Below are 18780 nucleotides of genomic sequence, written 5' to 3' on the forward strand. Positions count from 1 at the left end.
CACAGGAAGGCAGCTGCCACATCCCGTCAGGCTGAGCAGCCCTGTCAGGCAGGGCCTGGCCTCAGCACCATGCTGCTGGCCCAGCAGAAGCACAGAGCAAGTCACTGCCATGAAACTCCCATTTCTTCTGCTTGTGACACCAAGCGTGCAGCCTCCCTCTGGACCTGCAGCGTGTGCTGCTGGGGGATGCTTTCATCCACACTAAGGATAAACCACTTCAGCTGCAGCTACTACTGCATGTATGGCCTGAGCCTCTAGCCATGGAGGACTTGCAGTAATGGTGGATACACTGAAGACTTTCTGGGTTCATGACTGATGTGTCCAGAGGCAGGTGGGCCTCAGGAGCCTCTCATGTAGCTCAGGGGGAGGCAGGTAACACCAAAGCACGCTGCACTGGAGCTGGGTGTAACAAACACCACTGCTCACAGGCAGGAGGAGCAGCACTGCCAGGCAACCCCAGTGCATGTTTTAGCCACCGTCAGCCAAGGTGTCCTGGGAATGATCAAGGCCTGTTTTCTGTTTGTAATAGGTGCAGTACTTCTTCAAGATTCTGGACAACTGACAGCCTCTGTCCCAACCCACTCACAAGACATGCAGACATAATGGTGTGTTCATTTATTTATTTGTCCAATGTTTCAACCTGACTGAAATACAAGATCAACAAGAGCACTGTACTCCTGGCTATTATTACATGTTAGAACATAGAGTTTTGCACTTTAGACAACATTTAACACCATTCTATGGGGTACTGCATTGCTTTTATAAAGTTTAAAATAAAGATTTATTTTCAAACATGTGACTTTGGTTTATTTCATACATTACACTTTCTTGCAGAAAAAATAAAATTGTACAACTGCATAAATATAAAATTCTTCCACCATGAAAATGGTTAAAACATTCAATAAAGACATTAGCACCACAGTGTGCGATGCCTCCAGCAGGAAAAGAATAAAAGAAGAAAAAGAAAATATACAAAGCAAAGAGTTACGCCTGTCACTGAGGAGAGCGATAGCCTGACCCAGTCTCTCACATGACGTACTGGAGCATGAGGGAAGAGGTGGAGAGACAGCACTCACTACCGAGCACAGTACAGTATCCAACCGTCTCTTTAGTGTCACTTCAGTCAGTTTCCCCTGCCACCCCTCCAAATAAAACACCCTACCACCACAGAAGAGTCAGAAGCCTTATGGAGTGCTGTTAAACAGAGTCTTACAGGTGGGCCTTTCTTGGAAAAGGAACAAAATGATGAGAAGTATCATGCCAGTTCTAGTCCCACTGAGTATTTACACCTTGGACAGCAAAAGTCTTTGCTCACGAGAAATAGAAAACAGATACAATACATGGCTTGAAAAATGACCAGAGTATGCACCTATAGTACTGTACACTAAATAAAATACACAAGGCAGCAATACTTAGGGGCCAGAAACACTGCTTACTACAAGTCAGTTATGGAATCATAATTTACAGTAAAAATGGGCATGTCCCAAGGCTCAATTTTGTCTTCTTTTGTCATTTACAGTAGAATAAATATTTGTCGCTATTGCTACACTTTGTTTACATTCTAACCTAGTAAATGCAGAAAGCTAGTGTAAAGCATATAGATTACGTGTAGGTCCCATACGTATGACAGTTTGTTCAAGACTAGTAGGTTTTCTTTTTTGTTCTTTTTTTGTTCTTTTTTTTTTAACCTTTTAAAATGGCTAGGAGGAAGGGGGGAGGGGGAGGACAGAGTTGTGCTTACAATCAGCTGCTTTTTATGTCAAATTTAATATCAAAGCGTCCCTGGAAGCGGTCTTTGTCGCTGTACTGGATATTCTGCCCGTAGGCCTTGCATTCCACACGCACCTCCATGTCGTAGGTCAGGTTGGTGAACTGCACTGCCACCAGCGGCTGCAGGTACCGTGGCTGCAGGAGCTTCCCGTAGTAGGGGTAGTACTGCAGGCCAAAGCCAGGGTAGCCACCCATCCCATAGTACTCCACTGTGCCTATTTTGTCTGCATCCTCCTCTCGCTAGAGGCGGGAAAAGGAATAAAAAACATCGGTATTCACCCAAACTCTACCTTTTGCAGCCATTTTTCCTCACAGCATCAGTTGTTCTCTTTGGCCATTGCTGACCCTCACCTCAACAGCATGAGGGCATTCCAGGGACAGGGAGGACACATAGCACTGTCTAACCAGTAGCTGCACATGAAACACCTTCCAGCACACATCAGCCAAGAAAATGACTTCTCTTTATTTGAAACCTCAACCCCTTTACGCATTCAGAAACCACCACAGCTTCCTGTCACACCAGTGCACTAGCTCTGGCTAAAAAACAGTTTGCTGCTTCACCAGTGCTAAGTAAAACAGTCCTTCTTTCAGCCATCTGTGCTTGGAAGCAGAAATGTCTACTTTTGAGGATACCTTCTAATACCGGGCCCTGCTCCTACCCCTCCCTGTGAGGGCAGCACTGTGCTATGTGACATCATCAGTGGAGTTTTCAGAAGCTCCTGTCCCAAAGGGGGAGATATCCTAAGTAAGAACCACCCCCACTGCCTGCAGGAAGGCAGAGGGACCAGCTACACTCAGACAAAGACTCAGCCTTCCCCTGCAGCTTCCCAGCTCTGCTCTAGTGTATTTCAACTTACCTTGGCAGTGCAGTGGACAGGGATGAGATAAGGGTGATATTTTGCCATAACATCTGAAGGGAGGCTCTCATTTGCTGGAGCCTAGAAGAAACCCAAAGCAAAGAGATGTTATACAGCAGACAGCAGCTCTCGGTGGTGACAGAAGAGCAGCGGTGACACAGCTAGAAGCAGGGGAACCTAACCCAAGCAGAGCTGTTGTCTGTTCTTTATAGCCTTACTGCTGTGGGTACCAAGGCAAGCACATCAGAGTAGTTTTAATTTCGTGGTGTCACCCGTGCAAAGCCAGGCAGTGGCAGGAAGGATTTGCCAGCTGCCTGCCAGGTGCATGAGCGAGGACTGGAAAGCCACAGGACAGAACAAAGAGCAGCAGTCACACCCTGACGTTGCTGAACTTCGACACGACCGCAGGGAACAACAAAGGGTCTGAGCATGTCGGGGAAAGGTAGAAGCACCAATTCCAGCATTTGTAACTGGTCTCTAAACACATGCAGCAGCTTTGCCTCACAACTTTGCAAGCCTCGATACTGCTTTACATGCACCCTGCCCAAAACAAGAGCCACAGGGTCTCTGCTGGAGTGTGGAATAAGGAAAAAAAATACAGCCTTGGATACACTTGTCACTGCTCAAGGAAACATGTAAAATCGTCCCTTGACTAGGCCCTTCTGTTCAATGCAGCCTGGAGCTCTTCAGAGCTCTGTGGCAAAGAAAAGGGGAACACACCAAGCCAATCTCCTCCCCAGTCACCAAACCTGCACATCTTATGTCATCCCACAGCCACCACATACCAGTTCCTGCTAAAATGTGCCCACTGTTTCCACCCTGGATCAGATGAGCCACAATTCACCTCATTTCTTTTAGCAGACAGGTTCCCTTCAAAGAAAAATGTTCCTAACAATTCATTAGACAGCATCAGTTCTTGTCCTCAGCTGCACTGACGGACAGTGGTGAAGGCCCTTAGCACACCGTTTGCACTGCTTAGCATCCAGAAGATGGAGGGGCAGGTTTTGCACACCATCTTATTCAACTGAAAAAAAACTAGAAATAAAAGCAGCTCTTGTCCAGACTGACACTCTTCAGCATCACTGCAACCATGCCTTCAGGTGCAGCATGGAGCGAGTGGGTGACAGACATCCTACAGCATCTGAGAAACTGTGTTAAATAACTAAAGATGTCCTCACCTTCCTTGCAGTAAGAGCTGTGCCTGACACAGATGTCATTTACACTTTATAGCCTGTGTTTCAGGCTGATAGTTAATATTAGCACTACTTCATTTCATTAAGTGGCTTTAGCAGCTCCATACTGCCTGAGGAAAGAACGGAGTAGGCTGGAGCGTGACACAGTGTACTGATCTTACTACAGATAGAGTTGGATGATCCCATTGAAACACACAGGAACTTTAAAATGGGTTTTCTCATTTGAAGAAAATCCTCCATTACAGCAATTCACTTGGCAGGCTCTGAAGTTAGCAGACAAATAAGCAGGAGTTTGCAATCATTGCTACCTGCTACCAACTTGTGGGGTGCAGTTCTCATTGCTTTTTAGTGAAGAGTATTTTTAAAGCCAGTTGCTCAATTTATCTCACAGCTTCGCCTCTGCAGAAGGGCTTTAATACTGATCTCTCTCCTGAGACACAAAAGCAGGAACAGCAAATCTGCAGCCAATTCCTCCTCCTCCTCAGTAGCTGCTGCTAGAACGGGAAGAGATACTTGCCTTAGGTTTGAAGCCGATAATTCTGTTGAGCTTGATGAGGATGCATGGTTTGCCATAAGCGTACCCAAAGGTGGGATCATTTATTCCAGAACAGTTTTCCAGCCATTCACGTTTGAATTTGCAGACCTTCTTCTGGCCCTGGGCATCATTATATAGTCCTCTCTCTTTGTAATCAGCAGGAATGTCTGTCATGGCGGAAGGATGAAAAGACAACCATGATCTTCTGTGTGTCAGGAACAGCAACACTTATGTTTCACTGTGTAGTTTGGATTTCCCCCTCATTCCAAACAGATGACACCCCAGACCTGAGCCCAGCCTTCCCCACCGTGGTCCCAAAGTCTGCAGCGCTTTTGGTTTTTAACTGAGGATTCTTCCAGAGGACAAGTGGGTTGCCCTCAGATTTTACATGCACGTATTACAAAGTGATAGTCCCATTTACAGTATTACATATAACCTCTTAAAAGTCAGTACCTCCCAGATGTTTTGCTGCATTACATCAAGAGGATCAACACTATCTTTAGTCATCAGTAAAACCCCCAGGGCTTTCAGATAGGATAAGGTCAGTGCCATGTGCTTCTGACAGTCAGCTGGAACTTTCTCCAAGTGAAATCTGGGAATTCCCAACAACAACCTCCACCATAAGCTTCTAGATACATCCCTGGCCAAATCTGCTCTGACCAAACTGATTTCATGAGCACCCGTATGACTGAAACCAGAGCCTGACAGTTTACCAATACGCCACTATATAAATATTTATATGAACACAAATTATAATATTTATATAAATAACATAAAAAATAAAAGGAGCAGCCTAAGACAGAGACCAACACCACTGCTCACCCTCAGCTTCTGATGGACCTGACGCAGCGGCAGTGGTCAGAGCCCTCAGCTGCAGGACGCAATCGAGACTTACCCCCACACTCCTCAAATATAATGTTTTCAGTCTGTTGATCAGCCTTGTAGTCATTTAAGAACTTCTCAATGTTCTTCATGTACACCTCAAAGCTTTTGGGATCAGAGGCAGTAAAGGAGATTTCTGTCTTTTGTACCTGGGGGACTTGAGTCAGTCCTAAGAAAAGCAAAATCAAGAAGCAAACATTAAGTACACTTCAGAGCTGCACAGCCTCCGGGCAATGCAGCACATACCAAGAATGGGAATCATTTTAGTATCTATTTTTCAAACCTCAGAACTTGCACAAAACAGCTTAAGCTCCCTAGAGGGGAGGCTGTGATGGGCTCTTGTCTCCTCTTTCCGACAACAGCCCAGAGTATTTGTCATGATGTTTGCATTGCTAAGCAGACAAATATTGAAAGGAGAAGCTGTAAGCCAAGGCTTTCCCCACGAAAAACAGTCAGCCACAGGTCCTCTACCAACTTCTGCCTCCTCCTCAAGGGCAGAAGAGAAGCTGTGAGACTAATGGCATGAAATAAAGTCCCACAGCTGCCTACTCTTATGCAGGTATCCCCAGTAGGCTGCCTCGGAAGTCTGCAAAACATGCTGTGTGTTGAGATACAGCAGAGCTGTCCATTTGTGAACCCTTGCAATAAAAGATGAGAGAGGTTCCCCAAGCCAGGTATAGTCACACTCTGCTGGTTGTAATCCACATCACCCTTGTAGGATGCAGGGCAGGAGACGTTTTGTCACTCAGTTATCAGCCTGATCACATTCTCTGGTCTTTTCACTCCATAAGCAGGTATTTCTCATTGCAGGAAGAGCCTTCTGAGCTCGCTAATCAGAAGCTCATCACCGAGTAGGTGAGTAGGAAATACCACCTTAGGGAAGAGATTTTAAAGACCTTCCTAGATTCTGAGCTGTACAACTAGCCCCGCTTTGGAATTTAGGAGGATGAATAGAAAAAGAACACACGGAGAAGGGACTAGGTACAAGTAATGCCTACAGATGATGCAAAGTACTAACCCCTTTGCTCTTCATTATGGGAGTTGGAAATAGTTGCTCCTCACAATGTCCAGGTCACATTTTAATTGAATGCATCAATGCATGACTAACACTTCAGACTTAAGTAATGGGAACTACAGTTCATGCTGCTTTTGGGGCGGCCACTGTAACGATTGAGGTCGTAACTCCTGTTCAGTCTGTCATCCTCATTTTAACAAGAACAAGAAAAAGGAGCAGGGGAGCAGCATTTGCTCTGACAGCTTTCGGAGCGGGCCTGTTGCAAACAAGTTTCCCTGGTGCAAAACTCAGGCAGCTTAGCTGGCTGGCTCGAAGCCACAAGAGCTTGTGACTCCAGCAATTTTTCCAAAGCCACTTAAGTGCTTCTGCTTAGTCCCTCCTCAAGCCAGCTCACCACTCCCCCCCCCCCCCACCCCCCACCAGGTTGGAATTTGTAACCTAGGACAAAGATTAGCTTTGTTCCCCTTAACGCAGCTCCTGGTCGCCAAAGATTGCGAGACATCCAGCGACCAGCTCAGGGGTTTCAAGTTTTATTCCAGGAAGCAGCTTTAACTGCTCAAGACTCCCTCTGGTACAAACTGACCAGGCTGAGTGTTACTAGTTTAGAAGCAACTTACTACTCCACTAGCAGAATTACATCCTACCCTCCAAAGGCAGAGGCTTTCATCCCAATTTTGAACAATCACCTGATTTCTTGCTTCACAAATTGTTATCAATAAATATATCTAAAATAAGCTGCGTTCCATTTTAATAAGGGACTTCAAACTCATCCTGCCAAACCCTCCTCACATTACCACTCTGCTTAGCGGGCTCAGGGTCACCTGAAGCGGCTATCTGGAATTGCAGCAAAGGCAGGCCAGGCCTTGGTTCCCCTCCTGGGTCTGCCTTTCTCTGAGTTCAAGTTACAGATGGGTCATTCAAGTGTGCGCATACAGGAATCAAGCAGGCTTGTCAAGCTTTGCTCAGGACCTCTATGACGAAGGAACTCTCCACCTGATTTTTGTCTTATCCAAGGTAATGCATAGAAGTACCCATGCAGAGGTGGCAAAGGAAACGGAAAGGTCAGCAACAGGCACCCTGTGGTGTATAAAAGCCACCTCGCAGAATATCCCCATTCTCTGGTTAGGACAGCCTGGCCCCGATATATACAGCCCAAAGCCAACCCTCCAACCATGAGATGAGTGACTTGGCTAGGAGAAGTGACTCCCATCCCAAAGCTTCCTTGTCTTGCAGATCTTTGCAGAACAGCACCAAAGCCCAGGCAGTACCCCGTGCAAGCAGCACCTCCGTGCAGCTGTTCCAGTGGCCAGCACAAGAGAACAGCCATTCCTGCCAGGCAGCCTTGGCCTGCAGCCATAGATTGCTTTCAGCCTAACTGTGGGCATTTGCAGGTACTTGGCTGAGCCAGACTGCACCGGGCTTTGGTACAGCAGGCACTTTCTTTGTTCAGGAACAGAGAAAAGTGGAGATCAATCTTCCCACTTATGAAGCAAGGAAGTAATTTTCGTGGAGATGAGAGACTTGCTATGAAAAATAGTTTTATCCTGATTAAAAATGTATTACTGGCTTCCACGACAACCTCCATTCTCACGTATCTGCAACTGACCAGGCTCAAAGCCCTCAACACAGATCTATCATTTCCTTCTTTGCTTTCCATCTGTACATCCCGCATCCAAAGTAAAAGCTCAAGTGCTGTTGTCAGAGCAGCACTATCACCGAATCCTTCTTAGGCAATCCTGTTTAAAAAGAAGTGTGTTGATTTGGTGCAACAGGAGGAGGTGACCCCTGCAGAACTCCTCTGAAACCTCTCATCCCCATTAGGGAACTGAAACTAGCACTCCAGTGCTACCTACCATGGGTTGCTAGCCACCCAAGGGAGTGTGTGGCTCCAGTAAGTTACAGACATGAATAAAGCCTCTTCGGGGCTTCTTGTACATGAAGAAGCCATTCATAAGGAAATCACATGGGAAAAAAGAAATAAGGTCCCAAGTGCTTTCGTAGCCAGGAGTCAAACAACCCAACCCTCTCCCCAGCTTCAGACTATAACCTGTTTGCCACAGTTCTGTGTCTCATGCTGTTACCACAGAGATGCACCATGGTGTCATGTGTGGTGATGCTGTTCCTCACATGTGGAAGAATCAAGTAACTGATTGCTAAAATGATGATTAAAGGCTTTAGAAATTTTCTGCAACTGGCTCTTAAGAGTCATTGCTGGGAGCTACAATTCCTGTCTGCACTTGACTGACACTGTCCACATAAATGATGAGTGATGTATTGACTCGGTAACAGACACCACCTTCTGTTGGCTTTCCAGCTCCGTAAGTGTACAAAGGTACATGTCTTTATTTTTTGCCTTTTGGTTAAGTCATCGATTGTTTTTCCAGCCACAATTCCACTTCCAAAACATCACTGCAGATTAAAACTGCATTTATTCAAGTTCATTTAAAACCAAGTTTTCCAGATAGCCTTTATCACTGTATGCTTCAGGAAAAATGGTGTCCCAAGGGTGAAGAGGAAGAAACTAGAAATGGGAAGTCGGGCTTGATATTAGTAATGGCTGTGGAAGTCCATAGAAACCACTCTTGCTTCATCATGCAATGCATATTTCCAAGGACAGTGTAATCTTGTTTCAGAGCGAGTCTGAACACTCCTGGGATGACACACAAAAACGGAGTGATCACTACTCTGCTCCTATTTACACCCCCCCAAATGACGATAGACTGTAAGTCTCCATATCGAGCAATGCCCTTACAAGCTTCCAGTCACTCTACACCTCATCCCCAAAACAGGCCCTTGCTGCCACCTCCCTGCTGCTCTCCAAGCTAAACAAGCCAAGCGGGGAATATATGGCGGAGCAGCCTTTGCCATGACACACACTCACTGCCCAGGCACATCACAGCCAGGCAGCACTTGAAGCTGGGACACCTGAAATCCCCCAGCCTGAACAGGGATTATTCCTTCCAGCTGACATTCCAGAAGAGCCTTAGGCAGCAGCAGGCACTCTGGCCCCTCACCAGCCGTCGCGATGGGATGCTGTGTTTCACGGGATGCACACCACAAGATGGCAGGATACACAGCCCAATTTATATTGGGGTGGGAAAGGGGAGGAGGAGAATGGAGTATTTTTCAAACACTCAGTGCGCTGTGTTTAAGTGGCCATATCCTCATCCTTCCCTGTTAGCAGGGTAGCTCCTCTGTGCTTAAAGCAGAGTCAGAGCCTGCAGCACAAGTGGAGCTGGGGCTGTCGCAATGGCAAGGCTGGACAAGGTGAGCTGCACAGTTTCTTCCCCCGCCCCAAGACAAAAGAGGAGGAAAAAAAATACTATCATGGAAAGGTACAAACCTCAGCGTGGCCTGAAGCCCTGGATCACATTCCTGCTGTGTTCAGTGCAGAAACCAATTAGCATATTAATGACACTTGGCTATAAAAATAGCCCTTTCTGGCTTTCAATGTTACATCCATGTCAATAATTCAATAAAACATCCTGTAGGTTGTTGTTATGAAAGCTGTTGCATTTCAGAACAAAAATGATATAATGGCAGACCCTTCAGCATTTTCCCCTGCAAATCCTGAAGAGAAGCATAGCTTTCCCTTTCCCAGCCATTTTGCACTGACAACAGTGACTTGCCCGAGGACAGAGCACTGTAACAAGAATAAGATCAGGTTTTCTAGCTTCCTAGAAAACCCAGGTCTCTATCAAGCTGCCAATGTACATGGCTTGCAAGTCTTCCCACAAGAATCAGGAGTAAGAACTGCACAACACCGTATTGTATGTAACTCATGGTCTGCAGGGGTCCCAGACCACACAAACAGTTCGATGCTCACCAAGAGCAGGGGTGAACATGCCCACGTGTGTTTGCTGTCAGAAGAGCAGCTGTGCTGGTAGCGCAGGAAAGAGCCCTACACAGCAGAGGAGTATGGAATTGCTGACCTCTGAAGCACAGCAGCTCACTACAGCATCCCCCCCTCTTGGAAACCCTACACCGATTCACGGTCTAATGGCTGCTACAGGACAAGAAATGGACTTGATGTAAAGAGCCAGCCTCCACCACACCTCACCAGCTGCTTGTCCACATTTGCAGAAAGCACTCTCACATGATGCCCTGCAAAGCACTGTGTGCTACTAACAGGTAACTGTTTCCTTGAAGTTGTGTGTGCGTGCTTCATCGGGGCTTGGTTCAAACCCTTATTTATTGGCTGCCCACTGTCATATATTCAAGGAGGTGGATTTCCATTCCCCTTGATTTCAGAATATGTCCTGAAAGCCCTGATGACCTTTTCATTCTTCCTCCATTTCGATTTCCACAGTACACACTCCAAGAGCATTGAGATTCAGTTCCTTTTTTGCTTAGAAATAAAAGGGTAAGCCCCAGAAAACCTGGTGCAGTCTGCAATTGAGAGGCAAATAAAAATCCTCTGCAGGCTGAAATCTCACACAGAAATTCTACTACAGACTTGCTTTGAAATTGGATCCCAAACTGCTATTAAACAGAAGGCAAACTGTTTACCTAGAATGAGTAATTATGTGACATCAGGCTAAACAGGAGGTCTGTCTGGATGTGACCCAAGATCCATGGGCTTCTTCACTCATTTCACATCTGGTGAGACCACTGCGCTCCAGCCAGGGAAAAACACATTATTCAAAAAATAACTATTCCCCCATTAGCCATGGTGGGTTTCCAGATGCAGCTAATGGCTCTGGGCAGTAATCAGCAACAGTTTAGTCTTTCCTGCAAATGTCAGAGCCTGTTGCAGAGACAGCAGCAGCCACCTCCAGTGCTTAAGAGTGCTGGTAGATTAGGAAGTGCCACACACCGACACTGCAGTTCCATTTTCTATTCTGTCTCTGGAAAGTGCTAGTGGAAGAGCAATTATCTGAAAAAGATTATTCTTTGCTGAGACATAACACCATTTGGTGATGGTAACATTCCCTGTGCTGTTAGAGCAGGCAATAACTGCAGCATAGCGCTGCAGACAGTGGGGCTGGTAAAACACTGTGCAACACCAGAGCCAACTCCTGTAGCTACAAGCCATCATCAGCCTCACAATTGTCACTTAAATACCACCGTTATTAAAAGCTTTTGAACTGTTTTACAGAGCAACTGGAGACAGATCGTTACCATCGCCAGTGCCAAGCAGCCTCAAGGTCATCCGCAATGTGGGAAAGCGGCAGTTGTGCAGCTCCCCCACCGCGCTCTGAGCTGCCGCGGGCGGCGTTGGCAATCAGATGGCGCAGCAGAGGGGGGAACCTGCTGCAAGGGCTGGGTACTCCGTTTGCTCCTGCCCAAGGCAGGCTGGCCACAGACGGCAGTCAAGTGATCATTTCAATCCTGAGCAGAGATTTACTTTGTCTAGTTAAGGGTAGATCGTGTATCAGCAGCTACAAGACCCACCTTTAGCCTCCCAAGGCACATTAAATTGAAATGCCCATTAGTAAATGCCACCACCTCCTCAAGAGCATAGTGTAAGTCAGCATTGGCTAATACAATTCAAGCTCACCCAGAATCGGTAGTGTCCCCTTTCTCCTTGTGCACCCAGTTTCACAGACAAAGCTATCATTTTATGTTATTCCTTCACTTACCCGTGGGAACACAGTGGCTATGAAGAAAAACTGAATCCAGCTTTTTCATACAGCTCATTACCAAGTGAAGCCTCTTAAGCCTCACTCCATTGCTTCAGTTTAGGGGAAGGGAAGAAGAACTACCCAGGTCCGAGCTCCTCTCGGGCAGGAGACATATTTTATGTGATGCAACCTTTAATACTCGCAGGATTGCCTTCAAGCCCCAGAAGGCTGCGAACATACCCACCCCCTACAAATATGTGTTGCAGCAACGACATGCTTATTTCATCCTCCTTCTTGAGGCGAATAACCAACCCACCTCCCCAGAACAGCTTGCACCGAGTCAAACACGGGCCTCCTATTTAGTTACCTGGAGGTGCCACTCGATCCTGGTATTTGGGCTCAAATTCACTGACAGTGAGTAACATCACTTGGATGGTCCCAATGAATATACCTGCCAGGCAACCATAGAAGATGACATAGAAGAGGAGGATCTTAACTGCAAGAGAAAAACAGAAAGAGGAATCAAAACAAGCCCTCAAGGCAGTCACATTCCAGGACAAAATTTCCAACCTTTGCCACTTACAAGGAAGAGCCCAGTGCACCGAATTCAGATGCAAGCCCTGCTGCAGAGGCATGTATTTAACAGCAAGATTACACCCTGATGCAAAGTAATCATCCCAGTTGCTTGGGGGGCTGGAAGCATAAGCCCCTAAAAAAAATTTAAAATGGATGAATTGGGATGTATGTACATGAGTATTAAACCATGCTCTTCCATATTTTAAAGGACCCCTTGGCTGACCCTGCACTACCATCACATGCTTTTACAGGTGACAGACTTGCAGTGAAGAAAGTGCCCAGCAGCAAGAAGCTGTACTAAGGGTGTGCTCTGAAGGACACAGATTCCACAAAGCTCTGGGCCTCAGATCTGTTTCCAGGAAAGTCTACAGTTAATGTTCCATTCAGGTTTACAAGCGATTGTAAAGTCTGATCTCTCCTCACTTCCATTAAAGACAATGGGAACAGAATTCAGGCCCAAATTAGTTCCAGTGCTCCATCTCAAATGTAGGAAAAGTACTCAGCCATGTCACAGTACTGCACATTTAGCAGCCTTGTGTCAGCAAAGGCACTCCAGCACTGCTCATATCAATTAAAAAGTCAATTACATAATAATGAAAGGTTGAATTTAGTTTCAGTCTAAAGGGAGATGTCTAGAATAAACTTTGGGGGGGGGGGAAAATGACGACTGGGACAGACGGAGTGGAGAAGAGCCTGGAGACACAGCATAGCTCACACTGGGTATCAGTTACCAGTTTACAAGGATTATCTCAGCTGATTAACTGCACGGTAACATGCTGTACTAGGCATCACCAGGCTGTCTACAGAAGGGTAAGCCAGCCCATGCCAAGCAACTATATGCTAATCAGGCTGCGGGAGCAAGCAAAGGCCAAGAAGAACTTGAAAGAGAGCCCACTTGATCTCAGACTGTCCTCATCTAATCACAAACAAAAAAAAAAAATAAGGCAGCTTATCTGAAGGACTTCTAGTGACAAACCACAAAGGACAAGGACGAAGCAGCAGATGGAAGTATTCCTCCTTGCTCCCTAGTCCCATCATGAAAAAACTCCATAATTGGAGAAGCCTCCTGATAAAAGCAGGAGGTTCTGGTTTTCTTTTTACGTCTATGAAAGACAGAGGTGAGCAGGAAGAGGGATAGTCAGTGACAGGGAGGCTGAGCGATGCTGTCAGAAAGGAGCTCCATCCTCTCATCTGTCTTCCTCATGCGCACAGGAGGTAGCCAGGGCTGGAGGGCAGAAACGGGTGCCGTAATGTGGTGCTCCAGGAGTTAAAAGCACTCTTTGGTATCCAGGCAGCGTAAAGCAAATGGCCGTGACGTCAGGGACGTGTGGAAATTTTTTCCAGAGCACGGTCATAGGAGGTGCTGTTGTAACAAACCAAACACTAATGCTGTTGTCTGCAGCGTAACGCCTGTGAGTTTTGTAACATCAAAAGCCAAATGCTGGGAGATGGTTTATTTAATCAGGTTCCCAGCCAGGATGCTCTTAACGCCAAAGACAACTTAAAGGTCAAAACCACTCCAAGGTCTCAGAAAATGCACAGTGGGTCTGGCAACCCAACACCCCAGGGTTGAACAAGAAGCTTCCCGCAACAGGTAGTCTTATAACAGAGGAATATGATCATCAGCCTGCAGATGGAAATCGGTCCTAGGTGGATAGGTACGGGCACTCTGGCAAGACCTCGTTCAGCCTCTCTGTTTGAAGCACTGCGCAGCTGCCTGGTGCCTCAGGAGGAGAAGTACCTATCCATGCGCACCCACAGCCCAATTCTGCTCACGTAAAAATACAGCAGAAGCCTGCTCTAGTCCACCCGCCAGAGCTAGAGCTCCGGATGTGGCACCTCCAGCCGATCTGTTACAACAGCAGCCGGATTCAACATCTCAAGGGTGGCTCAACACGCTGGCTGAGCTTGGCAGCAACTACAAGTCTGGATATTTGCGTAGAGAAAATGTTACAAGCATCTTGATGCAAGTGCTATTTTTACAGCACCTAATAAATACATCATGAACATTTAATCACAAATGCACATATGGCCATTTCCTTCTTGCAGGGACGTTAAAAGCCAATTGTTCTCCTTGGAAGAGGTAACATTAGCTCAGTTTCCTTTCTCCAGAGAAAATGGAAAAAAAGCCACCCTGAAGCCTAAGGCAGGCTTCCCCGACGGCGATGCTCCAGGTCCGGGCCAGCCGCCGGGTAAGGAGACCCAAGGACGAGGCGCCCTCGCCAAGGTCGGGCCGCCCCAGGCTCCATCCCGGGGCCGAGGACCTACCGTGCCTCACCCCCAGCCCCACCTGCAGCCGCACCTCCGCGGGCAGCGTCCCCCGGCCCCCACAGGACACCAGGAGAGGACGGACAAGGACGGACCGCCCGCCCTCACCCCGCGGGTACGCGCCTGCCCCGGCCCCCTCCCCGGGGGCCGCAGCCCCGCCGCAGCCGGCGAAGGCGGGGCGCCGCGGGCCGTGCTGCAGCGCCCACCGCATCGCCGCCGCTCCCTGGCCCGGCCCCGCCGCCCCCGTCCCGGCACTCACACCAGCTGCCCCCGGTGCGGCCCAGCAGCTCCTTCTTCTCCGAGTTCCAGATGAATTTCTTCCAGTTCCCGTCGCCGTCCTTGGCCTTCCCGCGGGCCATGGCGAGCGGGCGGGCGGGCGAGCGGCGGGGAGAAGTCTAGCCCTCGGCGGGAGGCGCGGGCAGGCCCCGGCCGGACACCCTGCCCCGTGGCACCGGGGAGGTCCGTGCGCGCCCGCCCGCGCTGCGGGGCAGCCGGCGGCGCTGACCCGGCGGTGTCGTAGGGGAAAGCGGCGGGAGCGGCGGAGGGCACCGACCGAGACACACACGGTACAGAAAACCGCACTCCCCCACCGCCGCGCCCCTTCATATACACCGCCGCCTCCGCCCCGCCGCCGCCTCCGCCAATGGGCGCCACCAGAGGGCCTCGGGGGCGGGGCCGAGCGGCCGGCCGGGGCCCGGCGGGGGGCGCGCCGGCCGCGGGAGCGGCGGAGATGCGGCACCGGGCAGCCGGCGGCGCGGGCCCGCGCGTGTCGGTCCCGCCGCGTCCCCGGTCTCTGTGCCGCTGCCCCGGGACGGGACACGGCGGGAGCGCGCCCCCGCTGCCCGTCCGCAACCGCATGCACGTGCGCGTGCGCATGTGCGCGCGTGCAAGGTGGTTCCGCACGCGCCAGCACACCTGTGCGCCCGGGTGCGCGCGCGGCGCGGCGAGGCCCCGCCCGGCACTGTCAGACGCCCCCCCGGCTCCCGCTCCGGTTCCCTGCGGGACCGGGGCCGCATCGCCCCGTTAACAGCCCCGCCGCCGAGCACAGTCGCCCGGGAGCGGAGCATTGCGTTCCCCCCTCCGCCTCCCGCTGCTGCCGCTGACCCGCACCGGCCCCGCCACGCTCTGCGTGGTTCACGTGTAAGGCGGCTGCGGCATACTTAGTGCAAACAGCGCTCCTTCCCAGCGCCGGCAGCACCTGCAGGGAGAGATGGGCGGGCGGGCGGGCAGGGGCTCCCCGGGGCGCGGCCGGCGCCGTGGTGGCAGAAACTGGCCGCCCGCATACCTACCGCGGGGAGCTGCAGCAGCGATGGGGCGGGGGGCGGCACAAGCAAGAGGCTGCAGCCGCCCTTGCACGGTGACCTTCAGGGCGGTGCACAACCCCTGCCCCCCCCCCCCCCCCCCCCGGGCCGTGATACCCGCCTGCCGGCAGCGCAGCCCCAGCGGCGCACAACAGCCAGCCGGGCCCGGTGGGGTTTGCCGTTTCCCCGCGGGGACACCTCTGCTGGGAGGCCGGAGCCCAGCTGCAGCGCAGCCGAAGTCCCCGCGGGGAGAGGCAGAGAGGCACAGACCCGGGGGGATACCCACCCGTCTGCCCCTGCTTCCAACTCCGGCGGGCCCTCGCCGGGGCTGCCCAGGTGAGGCCTCCGGAGCCGCCTCGACCTCCCGCCTGTGCAAGAGACCTGCGGCTCCCTTGTCTGCCTTGCAACCTCGCGGGCAATGAAGCCGCAGCTGCACAGCGCTCCAGAGCCCAGCACCACTCTCCCGGGGCTGTGGGGTGTATACGGGGTTACCTTATATCCTGACAAGGAGGTGAGGGGGGTCAGAACGCGAGGGGCCTTGCATCTCAACCCGGGAACTTCTTCTGCCCAAGTCTCACCAATCTTACGCTTGTACCTTGCAGGAAAACAGGAAAAAAGAGAAAAAGGGTGTTTAATGCACCCTCATTAATCTGCTCGATAGCTAACATGCCTTGACCCCCATTATGGGACAGTTAAAGTTACATGAATAAACCCAAGCATACTTGGATTTACTCATGTAACAATATTGAAACCAAATAGGAAATTCAGTATGCCCTTAAATTACTGTCAGGCTCTCTCAAGTCTATCCTTTTTTATTTTGGTCATGGAATCGGGATGAATGCATATAAGGTGAGCTTTCCCTTGGTACCACCCAGCAGATGCATGTTCTGGATGTTACCTGCAAGAATGACCTAAGCCTGAAGTCATGGACCACCCAACCAACCAATGTCACCATGCCATGACCTTTAGAAAAGCAGTCTGGCCGCTATTACCTCCTACCCTCCCTAAGCCATTAAGCTCCCAACCAGGGGATAAGTCATAACATGGCACCTTTCTCCAAGTGATCCATGGCTACAGCCCAGAACCAGCCCCCAAGGCAGCCGGCTGGCAGACCTGCTCCTTAGGCCATTGGCCTTGGCCTGCTGGTGCCACACAGGCCAGATACCCTCCATGTCACACCACTGCTGGTGGCAGCTGCTGGGCATGGCCTCCTGAGCTTGAGGCATGCAACCAGGTTTCTTTCTCAAAGCCTTGCAGGGCTGTGGGTTAGGGAGAGGACAGGTGTCACACAGGAAGTACAGAGAAGTCATGTGCCTAGAAGGCTGTGTGTGTTTAATTGGGAGTGCCCGGTTTGCTGAACACTCTGCAATATATTATTCCTGATCAACGGGATCCAGGTCTGCCACATGGATTTTCCTCCTAAGTCAGGAGAATCAGCTCTCCATGGCATTTATATGACGGGGAAAGATGGGCTAGAGGGAAGAGGGTAAATGGCATCTCTAGTTTCTCCTTGGTGTCTGGTCAGAGCTGGTCTTTTAAAAGAGACCTGCTGATGGTGGGTGATAACAAATGCAAACACAGACAGCAGTATCTGATACCCAAGCGAACATCATCTGTGCTGCAGGGAGGGTGGTATCAGTTACAAGTTAAGGCGGCTGTGATTACAATCAAGCCAATAAACACACAGGCACCGCTGGAGGAAAAAACAGCCATTTTTAACTCCCAGACCTCAGCACAGTTGCTGCAGTCGCCAGCTAGGCAGCTTCTCTTGGCTTCTGGGCCACCAGGTCTGTGCTGGCCACTGAGGAACTGAACCAGATCTTCTCCTACTGCCCTGGATGTGATTCACAGCCCATGTATGCTACCCTACAAAGGGCAGCAGTTTGGAAATTGTGTGTAGGTGTTGCGGTGCTGTCACCCAAGCATGAAGTCCACACATCAGCTGGCCTGCCCCTTGGATGCTGTCTCTGGCATTATCCATGGGCCAGGACTCAGCCCACCTAGTCTGCAGAGGAAAGCACCACACAAGTTGGTTCAGGGCACATGCAACAGCAGCAGTGGTGCAGCCCTCCCCTCCTTGCCTTCTGCCTGAGCAATGGGGTCATCCAAAATAAAGCAGGCATGGGATATGGCGGCAGGTTCATGGCAATATTCAAATCAGGGAAGATTTGAATGGGAGCACACTCTCCCACCGCATTGTTTCATAAAACCATAGAGAACGAGTTTGGAGAAGGCAGCTATAGATATCAGAATAATTGTATCACGATTACAGAGTAAATGACCACCCAGAAACAGTACCTTCCTCCGAGTATGTTCTCATGGTTGCTACAAGCTCTAGTGGTGCTGGTGGAAGCTGAGCTGCAGGAGCTCCTGGCTTCATCGGCGTTTGTTCAAGGACCACCGGGAAACTCTCTCCTCTTCCTGCAAGCGTCTGTATTTCTGTGTACATACACAGAGAGGTCCTGTTGTTTGGCAGCAGCCAGTGATACCGAATCCCTGTGACTGCAGAGGATGGAGGGTGCGAGATTTGGAATGAGCAAAAGGGGCTTTGTGCACCATTCCAGGAACCCCTTTTAGACAGTCAAAGCCTCAGTCCCATGAATGCTCAGGATACGCACTTGCTGTCAATGAATCGGCAGCACTAACAAGGTACCAAATTTTATTCAAATATGCTGTTTGTTTGGCTGCCTAGATATCAATGAGGCTGCCTCTAAGGCCACCACTATATGCTCTGATTTTTTAAGGCGATAAGGCCCTGAGGCAACATTTGAAATTGCCAAGAACAAAATGTGCAAAGCAATCCATGCCCAGGAGATCAG

The 18780-nt window shown here is 49.9% G+C and overlaps 2 protein-coding genes across 2 annotated transcripts in view; one reads left to right on the forward strand and one right to left on the reverse strand.

The window, feature by feature from the left end:
* NME7 (NME/NM23 family member 7) overlaps positions 1–792 on the forward strand; it is a 74344-nt gene extending 73552 nt beyond the window's left edge. Inside the window, exon 11 of the mRNA XM_061453856.1 lies at positions 530–792. Coding sequence (XP_061309840.1) covers positions 530–562 — 33 coding nt within the window. The 3' untranslated portion in view covers positions 563–792. The remainder of the gene's footprint in view (positions 1–529) is intronic.
* ATP1B1 (ATPase Na+/K+ transporting subunit beta 1) lies at positions 604–15196 on the reverse strand. Its single transcript, XM_061453858.1, has 6 exons — positions 14920–15196; positions 12184–12312; positions 5251–5406; positions 4338–4522; positions 2628–2708; positions 604–2010 (listed from the first exon to the last, which is right to left on the reverse strand). Exons 1-6 carry the CDS (start codon positions 15017–15019, stop codon positions 1744–1746), a joined length of 918 nt encoding a protein of 305 aa, XP_061309842.1. The 5' UTR covers positions 15020–15196; the 3' UTR covers positions 604–1743.
* Between the last annotated feature and the right edge of the window lie 3584 nt (positions 15197–18780).

Source organism: Pezoporus flaviventris, unplaced genomic scaffold (genome assembly GCF_033815535.1).
Source record: "Pezoporus flaviventris isolate CSIRO_AGI_PZ_B2104156 unplaced genomic scaffold, CSIRO_AGI_Pfla_v1 ptg000015l, whole genome shotgun sequence".
NCBI classification, from domain to species: Eukaryota; Metazoa; Chordata; class Aves; order Psittaciformes; family Psittacidae; genus Pezoporus; species Pezoporus flaviventris.

Coding starts and splice junctions, on each gene's coding strand:
- ATP1B1 (XM_061453858.1), bottom strand. CDS start 15,019: ATGGCCCGCGGGAAGGCCAAGGACGGCGACGGGAACTGGAAGAAATTC. Junction 12,313..14,919: donor CCGCACCGGGGGCAGCTGGT/GTGAGTGCCGGG, acceptor TTTCTCTTGCAG/TTAAGATCCTCCTCTTCTAT. Junction 2,011..2,627: donor CTGTCCACTGCACTGCCAAG/GTAAGTTGAAAT, acceptor TCCCGCCTCTAG/CGAGAGGAGGATGCAGACAA.